The sequence below is a fragment of the Trichechus manatus genome, unplaced genomic scaffold, assembly GCF_000243295.1.
Source record: "Trichechus manatus latirostris isolate Lorelei unplaced genomic scaffold, TriManLat1.0 scaffold00007, whole genome shotgun sequence".
Lineage (NCBI taxonomy): Eukaryota > Metazoa > Chordata > Mammalia > Sirenia > Trichechidae > Trichechus > Trichechus manatus.
Genome location: NW_004443943.1, coordinates 26,437,942 through 26,458,275, shown reverse-complemented (window position 1 = coordinate 26,458,275; position 20,334 = coordinate 26,437,942). Strand labels below are relative to the sequence as shown.

Sequence of the window (20,334 nt, the reverse complement as noted above, 5' to 3'; positions counted from 1 at the left end):
ACTGAGACTGGAGGAACCCCAGAAAGCATGGCCCCTGGATTCTCTATCAGCCCAGAAATAAAACAGTTTCCAAGGCCAACTCTTCCGACAGGGATTGGACTGGATTGTGGGACATAAAGTGATACTCATGAGAAGTGTGTCTCTTAGCTCAAGTAGATACAAGACACTAAATGGGCAGCTTCTTTCTAGAGGTGAGACAGGAAGGCAGAGAGGGTTAGGAGCTGGTTGAATGGATATGCGGAATCAGGGGTGGAAAGGAGGAGTGTGCTGTCACAGTATGGGGAGAGCAATTAGGGTCACAGAACAACGTATGTATAAATTTTCGTATGGGAGACTAACTTGAAATTGAAACTTCATTTAAACTACAACAATAAAAAATTTTTTTAAAAAAAGTAAAAGAAAAATAATTCTGGCTACAAGAAAGAATTCAGAAATCAGAGATTTTCAGAAACTGAGAGAGTATTATATTTATCCAGGGATGTGACCTAAATGCTAGCTTAACAACTAAACCTAAATGCTGGTTAACAACTAAGAACATTTGGCCCTAACACGCTGAGGCAGCATCAAACATGTGTGCCTCACTAGAGATGGCTATCACATTCACAAAACTCTATACCATGGGAGAGCAAACATGGAGAAACCCCAATCCCAATCTCCTTCTTTATTTGATCTTCTCTGAGCTAATACCTGCTAGAATGTTCTCTTTCTTCTAAAATCCCCTTCTCTAAAGTTTCTAATTCCAGCACACCACCACCACCACCACTAGCTGCTGCTGAGTTGATTCCAACTCATGGTGACCACACGTGTCAGAGTAGAACTATGTGCCACAGGGTTTTCAATGGCTAATTTTTTGGAAGTAAATCACTATGCCTTTCTTCCAAGGTACCTCTGGATGATCTCGAACCTCCAATCTTTTGGTTAGCAGCTGAGCGCGTTAATCGTCTGCACCACCCAGGAACTTTGATTCCAGCACAGATCCCCGAATCTTAAACATTTTAATCAATGTTCTCTCCAAACACCATGTACTAATACTTTCTCCCATATTATCCTGCCTCCTTTGCTCTACCTCTACTACAGTTCAGTGTTATAGCTAGTGAATGGATATATAAATAAATACCTGGCATTACCACAATCCTGTCTTTTGCCTGGAAAAAAAAAAAAAAGTAAATTTTAATATCCTTCTCTTAAATGGGATAATAAGGCAGTGAGAACAGAAACATGAGTCAAAGTATATTAAATTTAAAAAATTACTACTAATGTCTAATTTTCAATAGATTTCTATTTCTTTGGAATCTTGAGCAAGCAAGATATACAATATAGTAGCTCTTTCTATCTAGAAAGTTTATTATATTACTTTAAAGACCTGTATTGTTATAACGCAAACAGAAGAATCCAATATAAATGCTAGATAATCACACCACCTTCAGAAAAGTCATTACTGAAATATGACACTAATTAAATTCTGAGTTCTTGGTATGGAATAGAATGGAAGTAGTTCAATTTAAATAAGGATTTCCCTGAAAAGAAAGAGCATAAGCCTAATTCTAAATAAACAGGTGACTGAAAAAAAAATCCACTCAAATCCTGTATGCTCAACTGTATTTCCCCTATGTCATCATACCAAGTAAACAAAGCCATAGGTCCATTTAACTGGTTTTTAAGTAATAAAACTAGACTATATAAAGTTATTTAATTTCTGATAATTCTGGAAGATAAATACTGTAATTTCTTCTATTAAAATTTTAATTCAAAATTTCATTTCTTAAGTAATTTTTGGTACTATACTCAGTATCACTGAAAGTCAAAAGGAAATCATCCCATTATAAAATAGATACTTGGTGGAACTAACAGAAAGCAAGTAGGTAACAATGACAGAATAAAAACTACATATTATGTGAAGCTCACTAATTTGTAGAATAAAATCAATCAAGTTATACATAAATTGAATTTTTTCACATATGCTTTCCCTGAAATGAATTTTTAATGCTGGATCAGCCAATCCTGCCACTCATCACAATTCCAAGTTGTTTGCCTCAACTGTTCAGCCTGTGTATGTATTCAGGGTTGCATACAGAATCTTTCTTACTTGAGCGCTATTGAAGTACAGCAAAAATCAGATCAAGAATCACACACAGCTTAGTTTCTTTTTCCATAAAAAAATGAAACATTCAATTAATGTATTCAGTAAATACAATAAACGCTGAAAAAGATACTTAGTTCTACATCATGTCCAGTTAGGATAAATGAAAAAATGGAAAGATTGGCTTAGTGTGGGGAGGAGAAAATGGGGGAAAAAAGAGAGGTACAGTATACAAGGTGGGAAGAGAGGAAAAGAAGAAAGGATGGAAGAAGGTAGAAGGGAACAGAAACAGAAAGACGGGAATAAAGCAAAAACTAGCTAACATCAGAAATAACAAACGCAAAGAAGGGAAGAGAAGTAGAAAGTCTTAAAAGCAATGACAGAAAAAAAGCAGTGAAAAGGGAAGGTGGCAACAGTAGGCAAGGAAAGGTCATGAGCAGAGGAAGAAACAGCTCTCCCCTCTACTGTTAAAATAAGTTATAGATACTTTAATGTGCTCTAAGTAACTATTACTGTAAAGTTAAGGTGAGCATTCAATATGATTCTTTGTTGAGGATCTTTACGTAATAGCAACAAACTCTATAAAACTGGTTGCCATCAAGTCAATTTCGACTCATAGCGACCCAAAAGGACAGAGTAGAACGGCCCCATAGGGTTTCTGAGGAGCAGCTGGTGGATCTGAACTGTTGACCTTTTAGTTAGCTGCCGAGGTCTTAACCACTGCATCACCAGGTCCCCTGGCCATGAACTCTATCATAGCTACAAAAAAGATAGATAATTGGAGAAGCCATCCTGCAAAAAAGGATTCTTTTTTAGTTAAAAAAAAAGGATAAGAAATAATAATATGCTGATGCAAAAGGGAAACAGAGATCAATAAATGACTCAAAAAGAGTAGTCATACAGAAATTGATGGATTGCTATTGGTTTAGTTGCATACTATATCAAGGTGTAAAAAAATCTTTTTGTAGAGTATAAGTCAACAACACAATCACATTCTCCACTGAGCAAAATTAGAACCCCCCCCACGCCAGACTAGTAATTAAGTAACAGGGACTTAATAAAATGATCAAAAGTGACCTCAAATGACAACTTCTGCACATTCGTCACTGAAAAGACATACTATTTTTCATGTAAGCTGAGTTATATGTCATTTTGGAATGGCAGCTCCAAAGTTACCCAAAAAAGAATATATATATTCTGTGAAAAAATCTGTAGACTATCATTTTGTAGATATTTCAGAGAACCCTCTTCTGAACAATTTTTTAACCCTCACCAAACTCATTTATCATGAAAGTGTTTATCAAATGCCCTTTACTGAGTACCTACCATGTACCAGACAGTTATAGGTATGGGGAATATTGTAGTGAATAAGACAAAAGTTCCCACTCTCATGGAGCTTACACATTCAAACAAAAAAGACAACAGACAAGTATATTTATATAATAAAATTTCAAGTAGCAGTAAGTACAATGAAGAAAAAATAAAGTAAGGTAATGAAATAGAGAGTGAAAGGGAGAAGAGGCAATTTCAGATAATTTAATAATTGTTAGAGAAATGGAACAAGGCTAAACTTAGTAGTCTCAAATGTACTAAAACAAAGCATCAATTTAAAAAAATATTCACTATCTAGAAAGCTGAAATGATTTTAGAAGAAGTGTCACATTTACCTGTTTCTTACCAAATGAAAGCTTTCCAAAACATGGACAAATGATATTTTTTATTAGATAAATTCTATCACTTTTTTTGGCCTTCCATAAAAGATTATTTAGAACTACATGCTTAGCTAAGGCTATCAAAGCAATCAATATAAAGCACTTAATGAGTGTCAGACATTGTGCTATTATCAGAACTAATTATAGTAGTTAGGTGCTATTATTATCCTGACTTTGTAGATGAAGAAACTGAGGTTTAAGATGGTTAGGTACTCTGCCCTACATTTCTGGTAATAAATGGTAAAGCCAGGATTTAAACCAGGCCTAATCCCAAAGCCTGTGATTTTAACCAGTATATTATACTGGTAAGTAATTACTTCAAGAAGTAATGTTAATGTATGAGAATATTGAACCAAGCTCTTCCTGCCAACCAACGATTAACCTACAAATCACTCACTTGCATATTATGAAATGTAATACAATACTATGGCAATTATATCTAACCTATTCTCTACTCTGTAGTGAGCACCCTTTTTAAAATGGAAGACTGATTCATCAGCTTTTCTATTTTAAAACCCTTCAGGCTTCCCCACTGAGGATAAAATACAAACTGTTTAACAAGGTTTTCAAGGCTCTGGATATCATTCTTCACACACACACACACACACAGACACACACACAGACACACACACACACACACCCACCCACCCACCCACCCACCCTTGGTCACCACCATAGTACAAATGCCCTGTACATAATATATGCACTTAATAAATATTTATAAAATTAGTGAATCCCAAACTAGCAAAGCCACATCAGATCCTTAAGCAAACTTTCTGAAAATTATTTTCATGGCTATAGAGACGTGGAAATAAAATGATTTTCAGATAATTAAAATGATTTTCAGATAATGAGATGTCTACATAGAATAAATAATATTATTAATAATAGCAACAATAATAATATAAACTGATGTGTATTAAGATCTACATGCCAAGCACTGGTGCTATTGTCTTTTACATATCTTATGTCTACCAACCCTTAGAGCAAATGCATAAAGGAGTTATTAAAATTTTCTCAATTTCACACATGAAGAAACAGGCTTAAAGGTTAAGTAACCTACTCAATATCATACAGCAAGTAAGTGTTAAATCTGAGTCTCAAACCCAGAACTCTATAATCTTAAAGCCCATACTGTAGATCATAATTTAGAATGCCTCTGCACTGGTGTCAAAGAAACACAGACATACTAAGCCAACCTCTGACTGCTCTACAAATGGTACTAACTTACTAGGGGACAAGAGAAAAATATATTTCCTTCTATTTGATAGATAAAGAGAGATAAAAGGAGAAGAATACAATTTTAGTTTTGGAATGTACCTCCAAATAATAATTATCTCAAATTTTTTATGGGATCCTGATTGTACATAGGCTGAAGTGTGAAGACGTGGCTTAAAACTATGCATACTAAATAGCAGAGAAAAGGTAAAATTTGCTGTGGTTACTAAGTTAGGTCAGATCCTTAGGCACTATCTATACACACTCTCCTTACTTATCAACCTGTTAGGTTCCAAAGACCAGGTCGTTACATGAAATCAGTGTTATGTGAAAACGGAGGATGACTAAATTATTACATAACTACCAAATTACATCATTATATAACTGCCAAACCACAGAGAATCATGGCCCAGTCAGGTTTACACATGACCTTAACCATCACAGCCAGCATTACTCCCGCCTCACACTTCTGCATTCGTTACTGCCAGACATACATTGTTAACGTGTAAAACAGTCAGATAATAGATTTTTTACTATTGTCGTAAATGCGATATGTCAGATAAAGAGACAGTTGGTAAGTGAGAAGAAGGTATAATCTGAAGAGCCTTGGTTACTAAAAAGCACTCATGTGAAAGAAGTAAGGATTATATAACTGTATTACTGCTTGCTTTTTCCTATAGAGTAATCATAAAGTCAGTAATTATTTTCACAACCTAGCTGAACAACAGAATGTCAGGAGTAACTACAACAGAGTCTTAGGAAGTAGTGTGTACCTGATCTATGAGTCGCTTTATTAGGGGTAGCCCCTCTAGTGCCGAACTGTCACATCCACTGGTCAATACTCGTTCGAATCCCAAAGTTAAGAGTGTCTCCAGAGCTGCCACTGGATCATGAACCATGTCAAAGGCTGAAAGAAATAAAATTAATTTGAATTTTGAACAAATATCCTGTAATGCAGTGTTCTCTAAAATGTAGTACACATACAGTGGTGCGCTAGACCTGGGTTATATTGTTAAATATTCAGAAACTTTGCAAGCCAGCTGTTAATCTATTGGTAGCTTGAAATCAGTCAAGGTGGAGTATTTATACCACAGAAATCAGCAAATGCCACAAATCCAGGTTCTTTTTTTCCAAGAGCCATCTTACTAGCACACCACAGTCTGCATACCATCATACACGTGATCATTTTAGATGGTACACATTTTAACAGATGTAATTTATTTACACGCATATTAGAAATAAAAATTTTCCAATTTTCAGTATTTATAAGCTTCTCTTTAAAATAAATTTACTTACAATTTTATTTAAAGAAAATTAACTCACATAGGTACCACTCATGTATGGTAAAATTGTACATGTGATATGTAAATGACTCAGATTTGGGAAATTTGCTCTAAGGCTTCAGGCAACTAGATTAAGTAGAATGAAACGTAACATTTATTAGTTCTAGAAAAGGCCTTGGTTTCCATTCTCATTATAGACTAATATTTTATACTAATCCATTTACTCTATATACTCAAGGCTCATAGTATAAGGACAATTGTTTACAACAGACTATACGAGGTTTCAATTCCATCCTCCTTTCTAAGAGACCTTTCCCCTCCTCAGAAACATCAGAGAGGACGGCAGCACCAGGAACCCCAAAGCAGAAAAACTACTTCTACTTTGGTTTGGTTCTCAGCACTTCTACGTGACATGGAAGTTCTAATCCATGGTTAGACTGGATAGGTGCTAGTGGTCCTCTGGGATAGACCCTTTCCTTTCACCCTTCAGTGCATCCAGGCGGCCAAATCTACTTCAGAGGATTTTCCTTATTGGATGGCAGCACCTTCTTATCAATCATTATACTATCCGGCTCTCTCATTTAACATATGAGCAAAAAAAAAAAAACAAAGTGGAACCCAGGACAATGTAAAACTGCTATACATTTTGGAAACATTAAAATATTTTTGTTAAACTTACTGGAAGAAAAAGAAAAGAACTTAGTTTCTGTTCTTAGTTTAAGAACAGAAAAATATATTCTGTATGACTGTTGTTAGGTGTCGTCGAGTCAGTTCCGACTCATAGCGACCTATGTACGACAGAACTAGTTTACTTTTTGAATAATTAGTGTGCCAAATTTTAAACTATGTATTTTTTAGACAAATGCTTACTAATTTAAATTACTTCCATGTTTAAAAACTTTTGAGGGATGGACTAGCACCTCAAGGTGCTGGCTTTTAAGCAATCTAACGTATTTTATTTATTGCTAGTTTAAACAGTAAGTCAAAGGAAACAGTTTTCTGGTAATGTCATTTATTATATAAAGAAACAAGAGAAACAAATATGCTTTATCTCTAACATATATAAATGAATGGAAATGCTGGTGACCACTCTTATCCTAATCTTTGAATGTTTATTCAAAAGGACAGAAGAACATTCAGTACCTTCTCAAGCATATCATGAAGCTAAAAAGATAAATTCACTAAACATTTCTTTCTTTTCATGTGCAATGGCAATGCCTTCTGAAGGCAAAACTGAATCTTGTTCCTCTATTTTACCAAAACTTGGTCTAAGTAGATGGGAATTTACCTGATTTGCAGATAGGAAGCATCTTTTTTATGTGAAACTATCAGATATTTTTTAGAAATCACTTTGAGGCAGAGTAGCTATCAATAACAAAAAGGAGTTATGTGCATTATAGTGGACATCTGTTTATTATCTATCCAGCATGTATCTCTTCTTTCCCCCTTCCTAGTAGTATCCAATTTTTTTCAGGTATTTCAGGCACCCTCAGGAAGTCCATATTCATCTGGGAAAGTTGACCTTACTCCTAGCTCCAGGAATGACTTTGTCTGGCTTAAGCCAGTCAGCACATTCCATTCCACTGGCTTATTTCTTTTGGGGTTGCACATAGCCTAAGGCAATCTACTTAAAATGAATCTCAGGATTCTTGCTTGGAAAGCTGTGACAGGTATGTGCACTTGGAGACTTGCTTACTCTCTCCCTATTATATCATACCCCGCAATATCTACTTTCAACAACTTTTCATAACTAAGGCTTCAAAATTTCTAGAAATTGTACATCCCTAAATTCACAATTTTTTGTCCCAAGATCAATATAAAGAAACTAACTAGTAACACTGTAAATCTACAGAACTTTGTTCCATAAAAGTTTGTAGCATTTTGAGAAATTAGAAAACTGACACTGTACAACAGAACTTCTAAAATGGAAATGACTCACCGCGGTGGAAAGTGACTGGCAGAGGACGGCAAATAGCTATTAAAAGAAAGTCAGAGAACAACATGAAGAGATTATCACTGACTATTATACACAGATCGTGGGAGGAATATGTGGCAGTCTGTTTCTGTAGAGATTTACAGCCTTGAAAAAAATCCTATGGGGCCACTACAAGTCAGAATAGACTTGAGGGGCAATGGGTTTGTCTTTTTTTTATATACAGAATTCTCCATGCTAGGTAGGACTTTCTTTTTTAATAGTTTCCTCTCCTAAGAAGTGAAGACAGTGAACTAAAATAATAATAAAATGGCATTCTTACAAAGTCAAAAGTTCTATCTTTCCACTAATCTCTGATTTCCATATAAAAAACTGGTTATCCACACCTTAGGGGCACAATATAAAAAGCATATGATCTGACAACTACAAGTACAGCATTAAATCTATTACTTACTCCCTGAGAATCTTCAAGAAAGATTTTGGCCTACTAATACAGGTAGTTTGCTTGTCTTCTCCCCATCTCCTTACCCTCACCAACTATAATACCTTTTGAAGTTTTTCGTGTAGTGGTTAAAGGAATCAAGATAAACCTCCATTAGACCCTACAGGAACATAGCAGAACCTGAACTACAGAAACTGAGGAGAGTTCGGAGGGCTATGCCACATATACCCTCCAGCCCAAACACCTAAATCACTACTGTTTAAAGTGGTTAGGCTAGTTTAAGTGCCTACAGGTGTAACTGAAAAGTCAGTTTTGTGATCACGTTTTTCCACATTGGGTATATAAATTCAGTCATTATTAGAGACTCTGGTCTCAGATACAAAATTCTTACCCACAAGGGACATGCACAGCTCTTTGTCAATGTGTCCATCTTCAGTCAATGCTCCGAATACCAAACCATCAGCACCATACAGCTTGGCAAGACGAATGTCAGTCTTCATCACCTCAATTTCACGATCCGAATATAAGAAATCACCTCCTCGGGGCCGAATCATCACAAAAACTGGGATCTGGACACACTGCTTCACTACTTGAAGGACACCTACAAGAACAGAGAGCAGACTAATTAAAATTCAAATGTGAGCTAAAAATTCAAAGAAGTCAATAAAATATTATTGGTCTTTTAGATTTGCTCTTGTGTATCACTTCCAAAAGAAATGGAAGAAATGACTGAAGAAATCACAAGAAACATGGGTCTAAAGGAAGGAGGGCACTGAGAAGAAAAATGTGTACATGGTGAAAGTTAATAAGGAAGCCACAGGTGAAAAACAGCAACTTGGAAAACAGAAGGGAGATACTGCACTTTAAAAGCACTTGTTAGTTGACTCAATAAAAACCGTATGACTCCAAATTCTTTGACTAGCATGTGATATCTGAAAGTGTAATAACTCTCAGGCTCAATCTTCCGCCAGTGCATTCCCTAAGATCCAGTTTCTGCTTTGTAATTGATTGTAGCTCTATTTCAAACCTACTATGGGGCCCTGGTGGCACAGTGGTTACGTGCTACAGCTGCTAAACAAAAAGCCAGCAGTTCGAATCTACCAAATGCTCCCCGAAACCCTATGGGACAGTTCTACTCTGTCTTATAGGGTCGCTATGAGTCGGAATCGACTCAATGGCAACAGGTTTGGGGTTTTTTCTTTTGTATAGAGATGGTTGGTGCCTAAGTAGTGCCAGCGGTGTGTGATTGGGTGCTAACCTAACGGCTGGCAATTTGAACCCACCCAGCCACTCTGCAGAAGAAAGGTCTGGAGATCTACTTCCGTAAAGATCACAGCCAAGAAAACCCTGTGGAGCGGTTCTACTCTGTAAAACATGGGGTTGCCATGAGTAAGAATCGACTCAGTGGAAACGGGTTTGTTTCAGTTTTACAGAGATGGTTAAAATGTTTCAAAGTATGACCCTTAAGTGGACAAAGAAATTTAGCATAGACTTTTTTTTGAAAGATATGTAAAAGGAAGCAAAGTTCTACTTATTTGTGATTTTATACAGGAATCTATCAATAAAAGTACCTAAATATGACACAATTTGTGGCTAGCTCAGAAACTTTCGATAATTTAAGATCTGTGGCAAGCACTATTAGCTGTTTACCCAACGTGAATTTCTTCTTTGTTGGTAAACGAACCCAAATATTGCATGGGGTAGCAGTAATCCCAGCACAAAGCAATGAATCATGATTGCTGTTGCAAAAAACAAACTGCACTATTTACTGATATCTTTTAGAGATTTTAGAATGGCCATGGAATGTCCTCCTTTAGTGAGAAGATTCCAAAAGGCTGCTGTATACATAAACCTTTATACCAAATAATGTTATCATCAATCTCAGAGTAGCATATCTTAGGAATCAAAAATTCAGAGAGGGATTTCTGCTTTTGGCCAAGACAGACTAACAGAGATCAGATTTACCCTCCTGCCTATAAGAACCCAAAATGGGCAATATGTATGAAACAATGATTTGGAAGACACTGGACATCATGCAACCAAGGACAGTGATTCTTGAAAGATGGAAAACAAATGAGGTGAACCCTATGGCTGACTCAGGTAACAGCCTTGAGAGTTTCCAGGTCACAGTGCAGGGAGGTGGAACCCAGATGGGGCACAGAGAAATCTCTGGGTTGAGGAGATAGAGCTGAGATTCCAGGCAGACCAAGGTGGCTAGAGTTTACAGGACAGAGTACCATGAAGGAGAGAAAGAGAACTCTAAAGATCTGCAAAGAGCCTCCCTTGAATATTCAGCTAAGTACTGATGAGTGCATGCATGCAAGGTAACTACACGGGCCAGGGAAACAACTACTGAACAGGATTAGACGTAACAGTGTCTGACATCCACAACGGGATGGGAATAATGCCTGTTCCCACAAGTCAGACAGAAAAATCTCAAGATTCATGGGACATCAGGTAGAGTAAATAGAAGTGTCTTGCCTCAGCGGCAGGGAACAATTAGCTCTAGACTGAGCACTGTTTCAGACTTCCCTAACAAATCTTAAAAGACCCAAAAGGACTGAATGTTTCCAACTAACCTAACTGTATCCCCGAATATAGCTCAAGAATATTTATAGGGAGACAAAAAAATCTAGTAGCCAACAAAGTAAAAGTCACAATGCCTGGCATCAAAAAATTACCAGTCAGGAAAATATGATGTATCATGAGGCAATAAATCAATCAAGAAAACCAACCCAGAATTGATACAGATATTAGAATTAGCAGACAAGATCATTAAAACAGCTATTATAACTTTATTCCATATGTTAAAAAGTTAAGAAGAGACATGGGAGCTATATATTTTTTTTAAAAAAAAAGACAAATCAAACTTCTAGAGATGAAAACTACAATGTGTGAGATGAAAAAATACTAGATGTCATTAACAGCAGGTTAGACATTGCAGAATAAAAGATTAGTAAACTTGAAAAACACAGTAATAGAGACTGTCCAAAATAAACACAGAGAAAAGGCACTGGCAGGGGATAGGGGGGAGCAGCTCATCAGTAAGTTGTGAAACGTCAAACAGCCTAATATAAATGAAGCTGAAGTCACTGAGGGAGGGAGGAGGAGACAGAAGAAATATTTGAATGTTGAAAATCTTCCAAATTTGATGAAAATAAATGCACACATCCAAAAAATATTAGGAAAACCACATCCAGGTACACCAAAATCACATTGCTCACAGGAACTCTCATTCATTTCTGACAGGGATGTGAAATGGTACAGCCACTTTGGAAGACAGTCTGGCAGTTTCTTACAAAGCTAAACACAGACTTACGATTCGATCCACCAATTGCACTCCTAGGTATTTATGCAAATGAGATTAAAACATATGTTTACATAAACACCAGTATACGAACGCAGCTTTATTCATAATTGCCAAAAATTGGAAGAAACCAAGATGTCCTTCAATAGGTGAACGGATAAAATGAGCAAACAAACTGTGATACATCCATACCAAAACCCAAAAAAACCAAACCCGTTGCCATCGAGTCGATTCCGACTCATAGCAACCCTACAGGACAGAGCAGAACTGCCCCATAGGGCTTCGAAGGAGCACCTCGTGGATTCAAACTGCCAACCTTTTGGTTAGCAGTTGTAGTGCTTACCCACTACGCCACTAGGGTTTCCATACATCCATACAATGGAGTATTATTCAGTAAAAGGAAGAAATGAGCTATCAAGCCAGAAAAGACATGGAGGAACCTTAAATGCATACTGCTAAATGAAGGAAGCCAGTCAGAAAAAGCTTCATACTATATGATTACAGCCATATGACATTCTGGAAAAGGCAAAACTATAGAGAGTGAAAAGATCAGTGGTTGCCAGGGGGCCAGGGAAGGGATGATTAGGTAGAGCACAGGGCAATTTTTGGGCAGTGAAACTACTGTGTGACACTGTAATGGTGAACATACGACATTAATCATTTGTCAATACCCAAAGAGTGAACCCCAAGGTAAACTATGGACTTTAGTTAACAATAATGTATCAATATTGGTTCATCAACTGTAACAAATGTACCACAGGAACGCAAGATGTTAATAAGAGAAACAATGTGCAAGGAGGAGGGCATAAATGGGAACTCTATTTTCTTCACAATATTTCTGTAAACATAAAACTGCTCTAAAAAATAAAGTCTGTTTAAAAAAAAAATCACATTGCTCAAAACCAGGAATAAAAACAAAATCTTAAAAGTGACCAGAGAAAAGAGATACATTACGTTAAGAAGAAAGGCATGGATAATAGCATATTTCTTTTTGAAAACAATGTAAGCAAGAAGATAATGGAAAAACATCTTTAAAATATGAAAAGAAAAAAAACTGTCAACCTAGTCAGCAAAAATATCTTTAAAAAAATGAAGGAGAAATACAGATGTTTTCAGACATACAACAGTTGAAAGAATTCATCACCAGCACACCTGGACTACAAAAAATGCTAAAGGAAGTACTTCCAGCCCAGAAGATAAAACCAGATAGACATATGCATCTACAAGAAGGAATGAAGAGCATCACAAAGAGTCACTACATGGGGGTGTGTGTGTGTGTGTGTGTGTGTGTGCGTGTGTGTCTGTGTGTGTGTGTGTATATATGTTTTCCTGGAGCCCTGGTGGCACAGTGTGTATGTTTTCCTGGAGCCCTGGTGGCACAGTGGTGAAGAGCTTGGCTGCTAACCAAAAGGTCAGCAGTTCGAATCCACTAGCTGCTCCTTGGAAACCATATGGGGCAGTTCTACTCTGTCCTATAGGGTCGCTATGAGTCTGAACTGACCTGACCACAACAGGTTCAGTTTTGGCTTTTTATATGTTTTCTTATAGTTTAAGTCACATTAAGAGATAATTCACTCTTTAAATAAAAATAACAAAGTACTGTGGGGTTTATAACACATGTAGAAGTGAAATGTATGACAACAATAGCACAAAGACAAGGAGGGGAGAAATAAAGACAAAAGTCAACATACCAAGGATGCCAGAATGGAAAGATTAAAAAAAAACAAAAAAAAGCCTGGGTCTTTGATATTAACCCAGAGCAGATGAACCGATGTTAACAGCAACTACCTACCTCTGAACAAATTCTTAGGAGAATGCTGTGAAAAACGGACACTTACCCATGCTGGGTGTGGTTCCTCCCTCCAACAGACCAGAACATAATTCAATTCGACCAGCACCTGTGATAAAAGCATTGCTCAAAAATTATTTGTCCAAAATAAGCTCTTATTAAATAGCAAACTCTTTACATTTTTTTCCCAAATACAGAACAAACAGTCTTAGAAATTGTCTGAAATAAAATTACAAAATTAACCCAACTATACTCTGCAATCCACATTGTTACTGAGAGCCAGGCTTATTAAAGAGTTAATTCAAGCTAAGCTAAACCAAAACCAAACCAAACTCACTGCCACCTAGTTGATTCCGAGTCATATCGACCCTACAGGACAGGCAGAACTGCCCCATAGGGTTTCCACGGCTGGAAATCTTTATGGGAGCAGATTGCCAAATCTTTCTGCCATGAAGCAGCTGGTGGATTCGAACAGCCAACCTTTTGGTTAGCAGCTGAGCACTTTAACCACTGTGCCACCGGTGTTGTTGCTATTGTTAGGTGCTGTCGAGTCGGTCCCAATCTTACGTACAACAGAATGAAACAGTGCCTGGTCTGTGCCATCCTCACAGTCATTGTTATGCTTGAGCCCATTGTTGCAGAAACTGTGTCAATCCATGTCATCGAGGGTCTTCCTCTTTTTCACTGACCCTCTACTTTACCAAGCATGATGTCCTCCTCCAGAGACTGATCCCTCCTAATAACACGTCTAAAGTATGTGAGACATAGTCTCACCATCCTTGCTTCTAAGAAGCATTCTGGTAAGCCCCTTAAAATTTGCCTCTCCATCCATAGAGACGCAACTTAGAATAAAAGAGAAGTTTCAGGATTGACCATAGTGGATCTCTGACTCTTTGTTGATAAGAAAATACATAATCCGTCCCCAGGGAGTCTTTATTATTCTAAGTTTTAAGAAAAAGGCAAGTTACTTTTTTAAAAAATTTTATTTAGTTATTGTTGATAACAAAATATACACCAATTCAATAGCTTCTACATGTATCATTTAGTAACACTGATTACATTCTTTGAGTTGTGCAACGATTCTCACCCTCCTTTTCTGACTTGTTCCTCCCCATTAACATAAATTCACTGCCCCCTAAGGTTCCCATCTAATCTTTTGAGTTGCTGTTAGCAGTTTGATCACCTATAGACAGTTCTTAAAAGAACACAATGCTCAAGGCAGACATTTTTTTACTTGTTAAGCTAAACTACAGTTTGGTTTTAAGAATTCAAGGGATATTTTTGGCTTAAGGTTTAAAGATTATCTCAGTGCAACAGTTTCAGGGGTTCACCAACCTTCACGGCTCCAGGAAGTCTGCAGTCTATGAGAATTTGAAATTCTGTTCTGCATATTCTCCCTCCTGATTAGGATTCTTCTATGGAATCTTTGATCAAAATGTTCAGTAATGGTAGCCAGGCACCATCCAGTTCTTCTGGTTTCATGGCAAAGTAGGCAGTTGTTTATGGAGGCAATTAGCCACACATTCCATATCCTTCTATTCCTGACTCTCCTTCTTCCACTGTTTGCACAAGGTGAACAGAGACCAATTGTTGTGCCTTGGATGGCCACTTGCAAGCTTTTAAGATCCCAGGCACCATGCAAGTTACTTTTGTGTAGCTTCAATCAAGACCATTACAAGAATAAGAAAATACTAGGAGCAAAATAACTATCAGACTACTTGGGTCATGTCAAAAGTTTTTAGGAACCAACTTGAAGAGGCTTCTACTGGCCAAAGATGAAACATGTGAGCATCAATAAAAAGAATAACTACAATGGATTAAAACACATGAAATATGTCTTTGCATCAAATATGCTATTTGCTTCAAAATAATCTGGGGTTGAGGGCAGTAAAAGTAGGAATATAGATCAGGGGTCAGCAAACTGGCCAGGAGGCCAAAGGCCTACCCACACCTTGTTTTCACTGTGGCCTGAAACCTAAGAATTTTTTTTTTTATTAACAGCTTTATTGAGATATAATTCACGTACCATATAATTCACTCAAAGTGTACAATTTAATGGTTTTTATTATATCAACAGAGTTGTGCAACCAACACCACCACAACTGATTATGCCATCAATTTTAGACAATTTTCATCAACTCAAAAAGAAACCCTGCACCCTTTAGCAGTGACCTCCCCTTTTCCCCATGCCCCTCACACCTAGGCAATCACTAACGTACTTTCTGTTGCCATAAATTTGCCTAGTCTTCACATTTCATATAAATGGAATCATACAATATTCAGTATTCTGTGACGGATCTATTTGACTTAGCATAATGTTTTCAGGTTCATTCATGCTGTAGCATGTTATCAGTACTTCATTCCTTTTTATTGCCAAATTAAGAATGGTTTTTACATTTTTTTAAAGGATTTTTAAAAAAAAAAAAGACAACAAAGACCATATGTGGACAGCAAAACCGAAAATATATACTATCTGGCTCTTTACAGAAAGTTTGATGATCCCTGATATAGAAGAATCAAGATTGGCCATATGTTGAAAATGACTGAAGCTAAGTGGTAAGTATATGGGGGTTCATTGTACTATTCTCTCTACATTTTTATATACTTGAAAATTTTAACAATAAAAAGCTAAAAAAAAAAAATCCTGATCCTGAGATAAGGAAATTTCCATGCTTCCTATCAAAGCAAGTTCAGAGTGTATTATGGACTGAATTGTGTCCCCCCAAAATACGTGTTGTAAATCCTAACCTCTATGCCTGTGCTTATAATCCCATTTAGGAACGAGCTATCTTTGTTATGTTAATTAGACAGGATTAATGTAGGGTGTGTCTTAAATCAAGTAAACTAGGAAGCAGAGATCAGGAAAGAGATGTCAAGCCACATGAAGATCACCCACGAGCAGAAGCTAAAAAAGACAACGACCTTCCTCCAGAGCCAACACAGACAGAAAGCCTTCTTCTAGACCCAGCACCCTGAATTTGAACTTCTAGCCTTCCAAACTGTAAGAAAATAAATTTCTGTTGTTAAAGCTACCATTTGTGGTATTTCTATTACAGCAGCACTAGGCAACTAATACAGAGGGCAAAAGAAACAAAGATTAATAAAAGAATAATGTTTAAAAATACATATATATAATGTAAAAGGGCTGATGAAAATGCAACAAATCTCTGAAATCTTTATATCAATGGTTTGAAAATTGAATCTTTGCTAAGTTCAATAAAAAATGAAATTAGTGATTAAGATCACTATTGTGGACACTTGACTCAAAATGTAATCCACTTGGGGGTAAGACTAGTAGATCATTATTTTCCAGTACGTTTTCTAGTTGCCTGTTTGGTTTTGAAAGGGTTCCTAAGATCTGTGGCGATCACAAAGGCTCTCAAGGTCACTTCAAAGGATTCATTTTAAGACTCCTAAAAAGGGTTGCCAATTGTCACTCATTCTCTAATTTCTCTTACCTCCTCTTTCTGCATTCACAGCTGACTCCACTGAATCAACACACACTTCCATAAGAAATCCACTTTCTGCTCCTAAAATAGAGAACAGCATAAATTCATGAAGGCACTATCCATCCAGAACAATTTAACATAGTTTACATTTTGCTGCCAAAATCCAAATGTCCAATAGCAGGAAAGCAGGTAAGCACACTAGAACCCATAAATGCAATGAAATACCATGTTCAATTTTAAACTCATGACTGTTTTAAATAGGTATAGACATATAGATAAAAAATATTGAGGAAAATATACACTGAATGCTAACTCAATCTTCCTAAACTGAGGCCTCCTCATCACATTCTAGCTCAGATTCCTTCAATGCTTCTCAATGCCTGCCAAATATGTTTAAATTTCTTTGTAAGGAATGTGTTTAAGAGCAGGGACTGAGTTCAAAGCCAGACCCTACCACTTATTTATCGTGTGAACCTAGACAAGTTAATTAACCTAAGCCTCAGTTTTCTATAAAATAAGGTAGGTTTTTATACCTTCCTCAAAGTAGTGAGAATTACATGAGATAATTCATATGAAGTACATAGCACCTACTAAGTATTCAAAAAGTATTAGTCGTTATCACTAATAAACAACACATTATTTCCTGTATACGCTTCCAGTTTCCCCCAACTGCCACCCCTGCTCTTGTTAATGCTACTTCCTCAGCCCACAAAGTCCTTCCAGCTCCATCTTTGAATGTTAAAATCTTCCAAGGCTCACTTCAAATCACATTCCCATGATTTTCCCTCTCCCCCGAAGTAAGAAATTACATCTCCCTCTTTTGAACTCATATAACTCTTTATGAATTAAATGTTCCTCTTTAAAACACTAATTGTTCCTCTTTAATACATAAATTACTTTCTACCTTTTATTATCGTTTATGTAGATAGCTGTCTGATCACTTATACTTGACCTAAAGTTCCTAAACTTTTTATATGAGAAATCTGTATCATTATCTACAGCAAGCACAGTGTCTACCAAGGTATACAACAGTCATTCAAATATTTACTAATGGCTAAATAATTACAAATTCATTTTTAAAAAGTCACATATTTACACTAAAAAGTGTGCTGTAAATGGAGTTTTGAATTTTTCATAAGTTAAGCACATGGTTTTTTAAAAATTAAGAATACTGAACACATACTTGCACGCAATATACCTGAAAGGATGTTCAGCATGTACTAATAGTGGTTATTACTGAGTGGTGGGATTTGGAAGTTCTTTTACTTCTTTTTTATATTTTTCTGTGTAGCTTGAATTTTTCTACCCAGTATTTTTATAATAAAAAAAAAATTTTTAATTTGAAAAACAAAACAAAAACTTACCATCCACTAGTGTCAGACTGCAACTCATTTATTTAAAAGACAATCAGTCCCCAAAACTGTGAAAGATTTAAGTGCCACTCTATGGTCTTAACCAACAGCACTGCATGACTGCATGAATTTCCTGATACCCACCCCAGCTGTCAGGTCAATCTAACTGGACAATGCTGCAGGGGCACCATTTGCCTCACAAGAAAGGACCCTGGCCAGGAAATGGTGGAGATGTACACAAAAGGCTAAGACAGAAGGCAGAGGAAGCCAGTTGTCCCAAGAAAAGCAAAGTTACTTTAGACGTCAAACTTGGAGAAGACATTTGTTTGAAGCAGTTCTCAAGATGTGGTAGTCCAATTAGCTTTTTGGGGTCTCCAAGACCGTTTCAGAACATCTGTGGAGTCGAGATTATTTTCATAATAATAAACCAAACCCATTGCTGTACAGTCAATTCCGACTCATGGTAACCCCACGTGTTACTGAGCAGAACTGCTCCATGAGATTTTCTTGGCTGTCATCTTCACCAAAGCAGATGACCAGGAGCTAGGCCTTCAAATAGCCAACCTTTAGACTAGCAGCTGAGTGCAAACCACTTGTGCCACCCAGGGGCCTTCATAATAATACTAAGACTTTGTTTGCCTTTTTCACCCCCATTTTCTCACAAGTGTAGAGTGGCAATTTCAGGAGGCTACCTGACGTGTCAGATTGAACGTAGAAACAAATATGAGAATCCGGCTGTCTTCCACTAAGCTAGATATTAAAGACATTTGCAGAAACCATTGCCACTCTCTCTTCTCACTTTTTAAATTTTGTTTTGGAAAATATATTTATTTATTTTATTTATATGGGGTTTACCGTGTTATTTTCTAATGAATTAATATTTTTTAGATTCCTGAGTTTTAATTTCTAATACAATAGATATAACCCATATAAATAAAAGATTTGAGGTCCTCAATAAATTTTAGGAGGTTAAAGTAGTTCTGAGATCAAAGAGTTTGGGAATCGCTAGTTTGGAGGAACCAAAAGTTCACCAAGGAGGAAGAGGGATTTGTCAAATTCCCTCTCAACTGCCATCCTATTCTGGCACGGCAGGTAGAACTCGGGGCTTGGAGTAACCACAAGCTCCGCCACTTGGTAGCTATGTGGCTCTGGGGACAACTCCCACCCCCGTCGCAGAAGCGATCACCATGGGTTAGGCACTGCGCTCAGCGCTTAACATTTAACTATCACAACGATGCGGCAGTAAGGCGTGCACTGGTATCAAGTGGCGACGAGAAAGTGAGGCTGAGAGAAGTTAAGCAATGGGAACGAGTCGCACTACAATACGTGGTGGCGTCAGGATTCGAACCCACAACATCTGGCTCTAGAGCGGCAGGCCACTGCCGCTACACGCCCCTTCTCAGGGCCTTCGTTTCCTTCGTTTGGAGCTGGAACGCAGCTGAGGAAACTGCGGGAAATCCACAGGCCAAGACCCTAGCCAGCCCACCTCAGCGAGCTGAGTCCGCCGACCGCCCCCTCCCCCGCCACTTTCCGCACCGGCCTTCCCGGACGGTATCCGCGCGGGTTTCCGCTGCGAGGACGCCCTCTGCCTCTTCATGCCGACGCGCTGCTTCCTTGTCTGTCGTTAATTTCCACTTAGGCTGAGCTTCGGTGCGCGCGACCCACGAAGCGCGTCCTCAAAGGCTGCGCGCGACCCTGCACGTCCCCGACTCCCACGCCCCAGCAGTCCCCGCGAATGCTGAGTCCCCGCGCAGGCGCAGTCACTGCTC

General features: G+C 37.5%; 1 protein-coding gene across 3 annotated transcripts in view; it reads right to left on the bottom strand.

The window, feature by feature from the left end:
- Positions 1-20,303, bottom strand: part of CUTC (cutC copper transporter) — a 54,673-nt gene extending 34,370 nt beyond the window's left edge. The window contains exons 1-7 of one of the 3 annotated variants that reach the window (XM_004370023.2): positions 20,102-20,303; positions 17,223-17,294; positions 13,814-13,873; positions 9,060-9,269; positions 8,233-8,268; positions 5,784-5,917; positions 1,118-1,145 (exon numbers count right to left, since the gene is read on the bottom strand). In XM_004370023.2, the coding sequence (XP_004370080.1) occupies positions 1,118-1,145; positions 5,784-5,917; positions 8,233-8,268; positions 9,060-9,269; positions 13,814-13,873; positions 17,223-17,294; positions 20,102-20,162 (601 nt within the window). In that variant the 5' untranslated portion in view covers positions 20,163-20,303. The remainder of the gene's footprint in view (positions 1-1,117; positions 1,146-5,783; positions 5,918-8,232; positions 8,269-9,059; positions 9,270-13,813; positions 13,874-17,222; positions 17,295-20,101) is intronic. The other 2 variants (XM_023740762.1, XM_023740753.1) reach the window with 2 other exon arrangements.
- Positions 20,304-20,334: the final 31 nt, after the last annotated feature.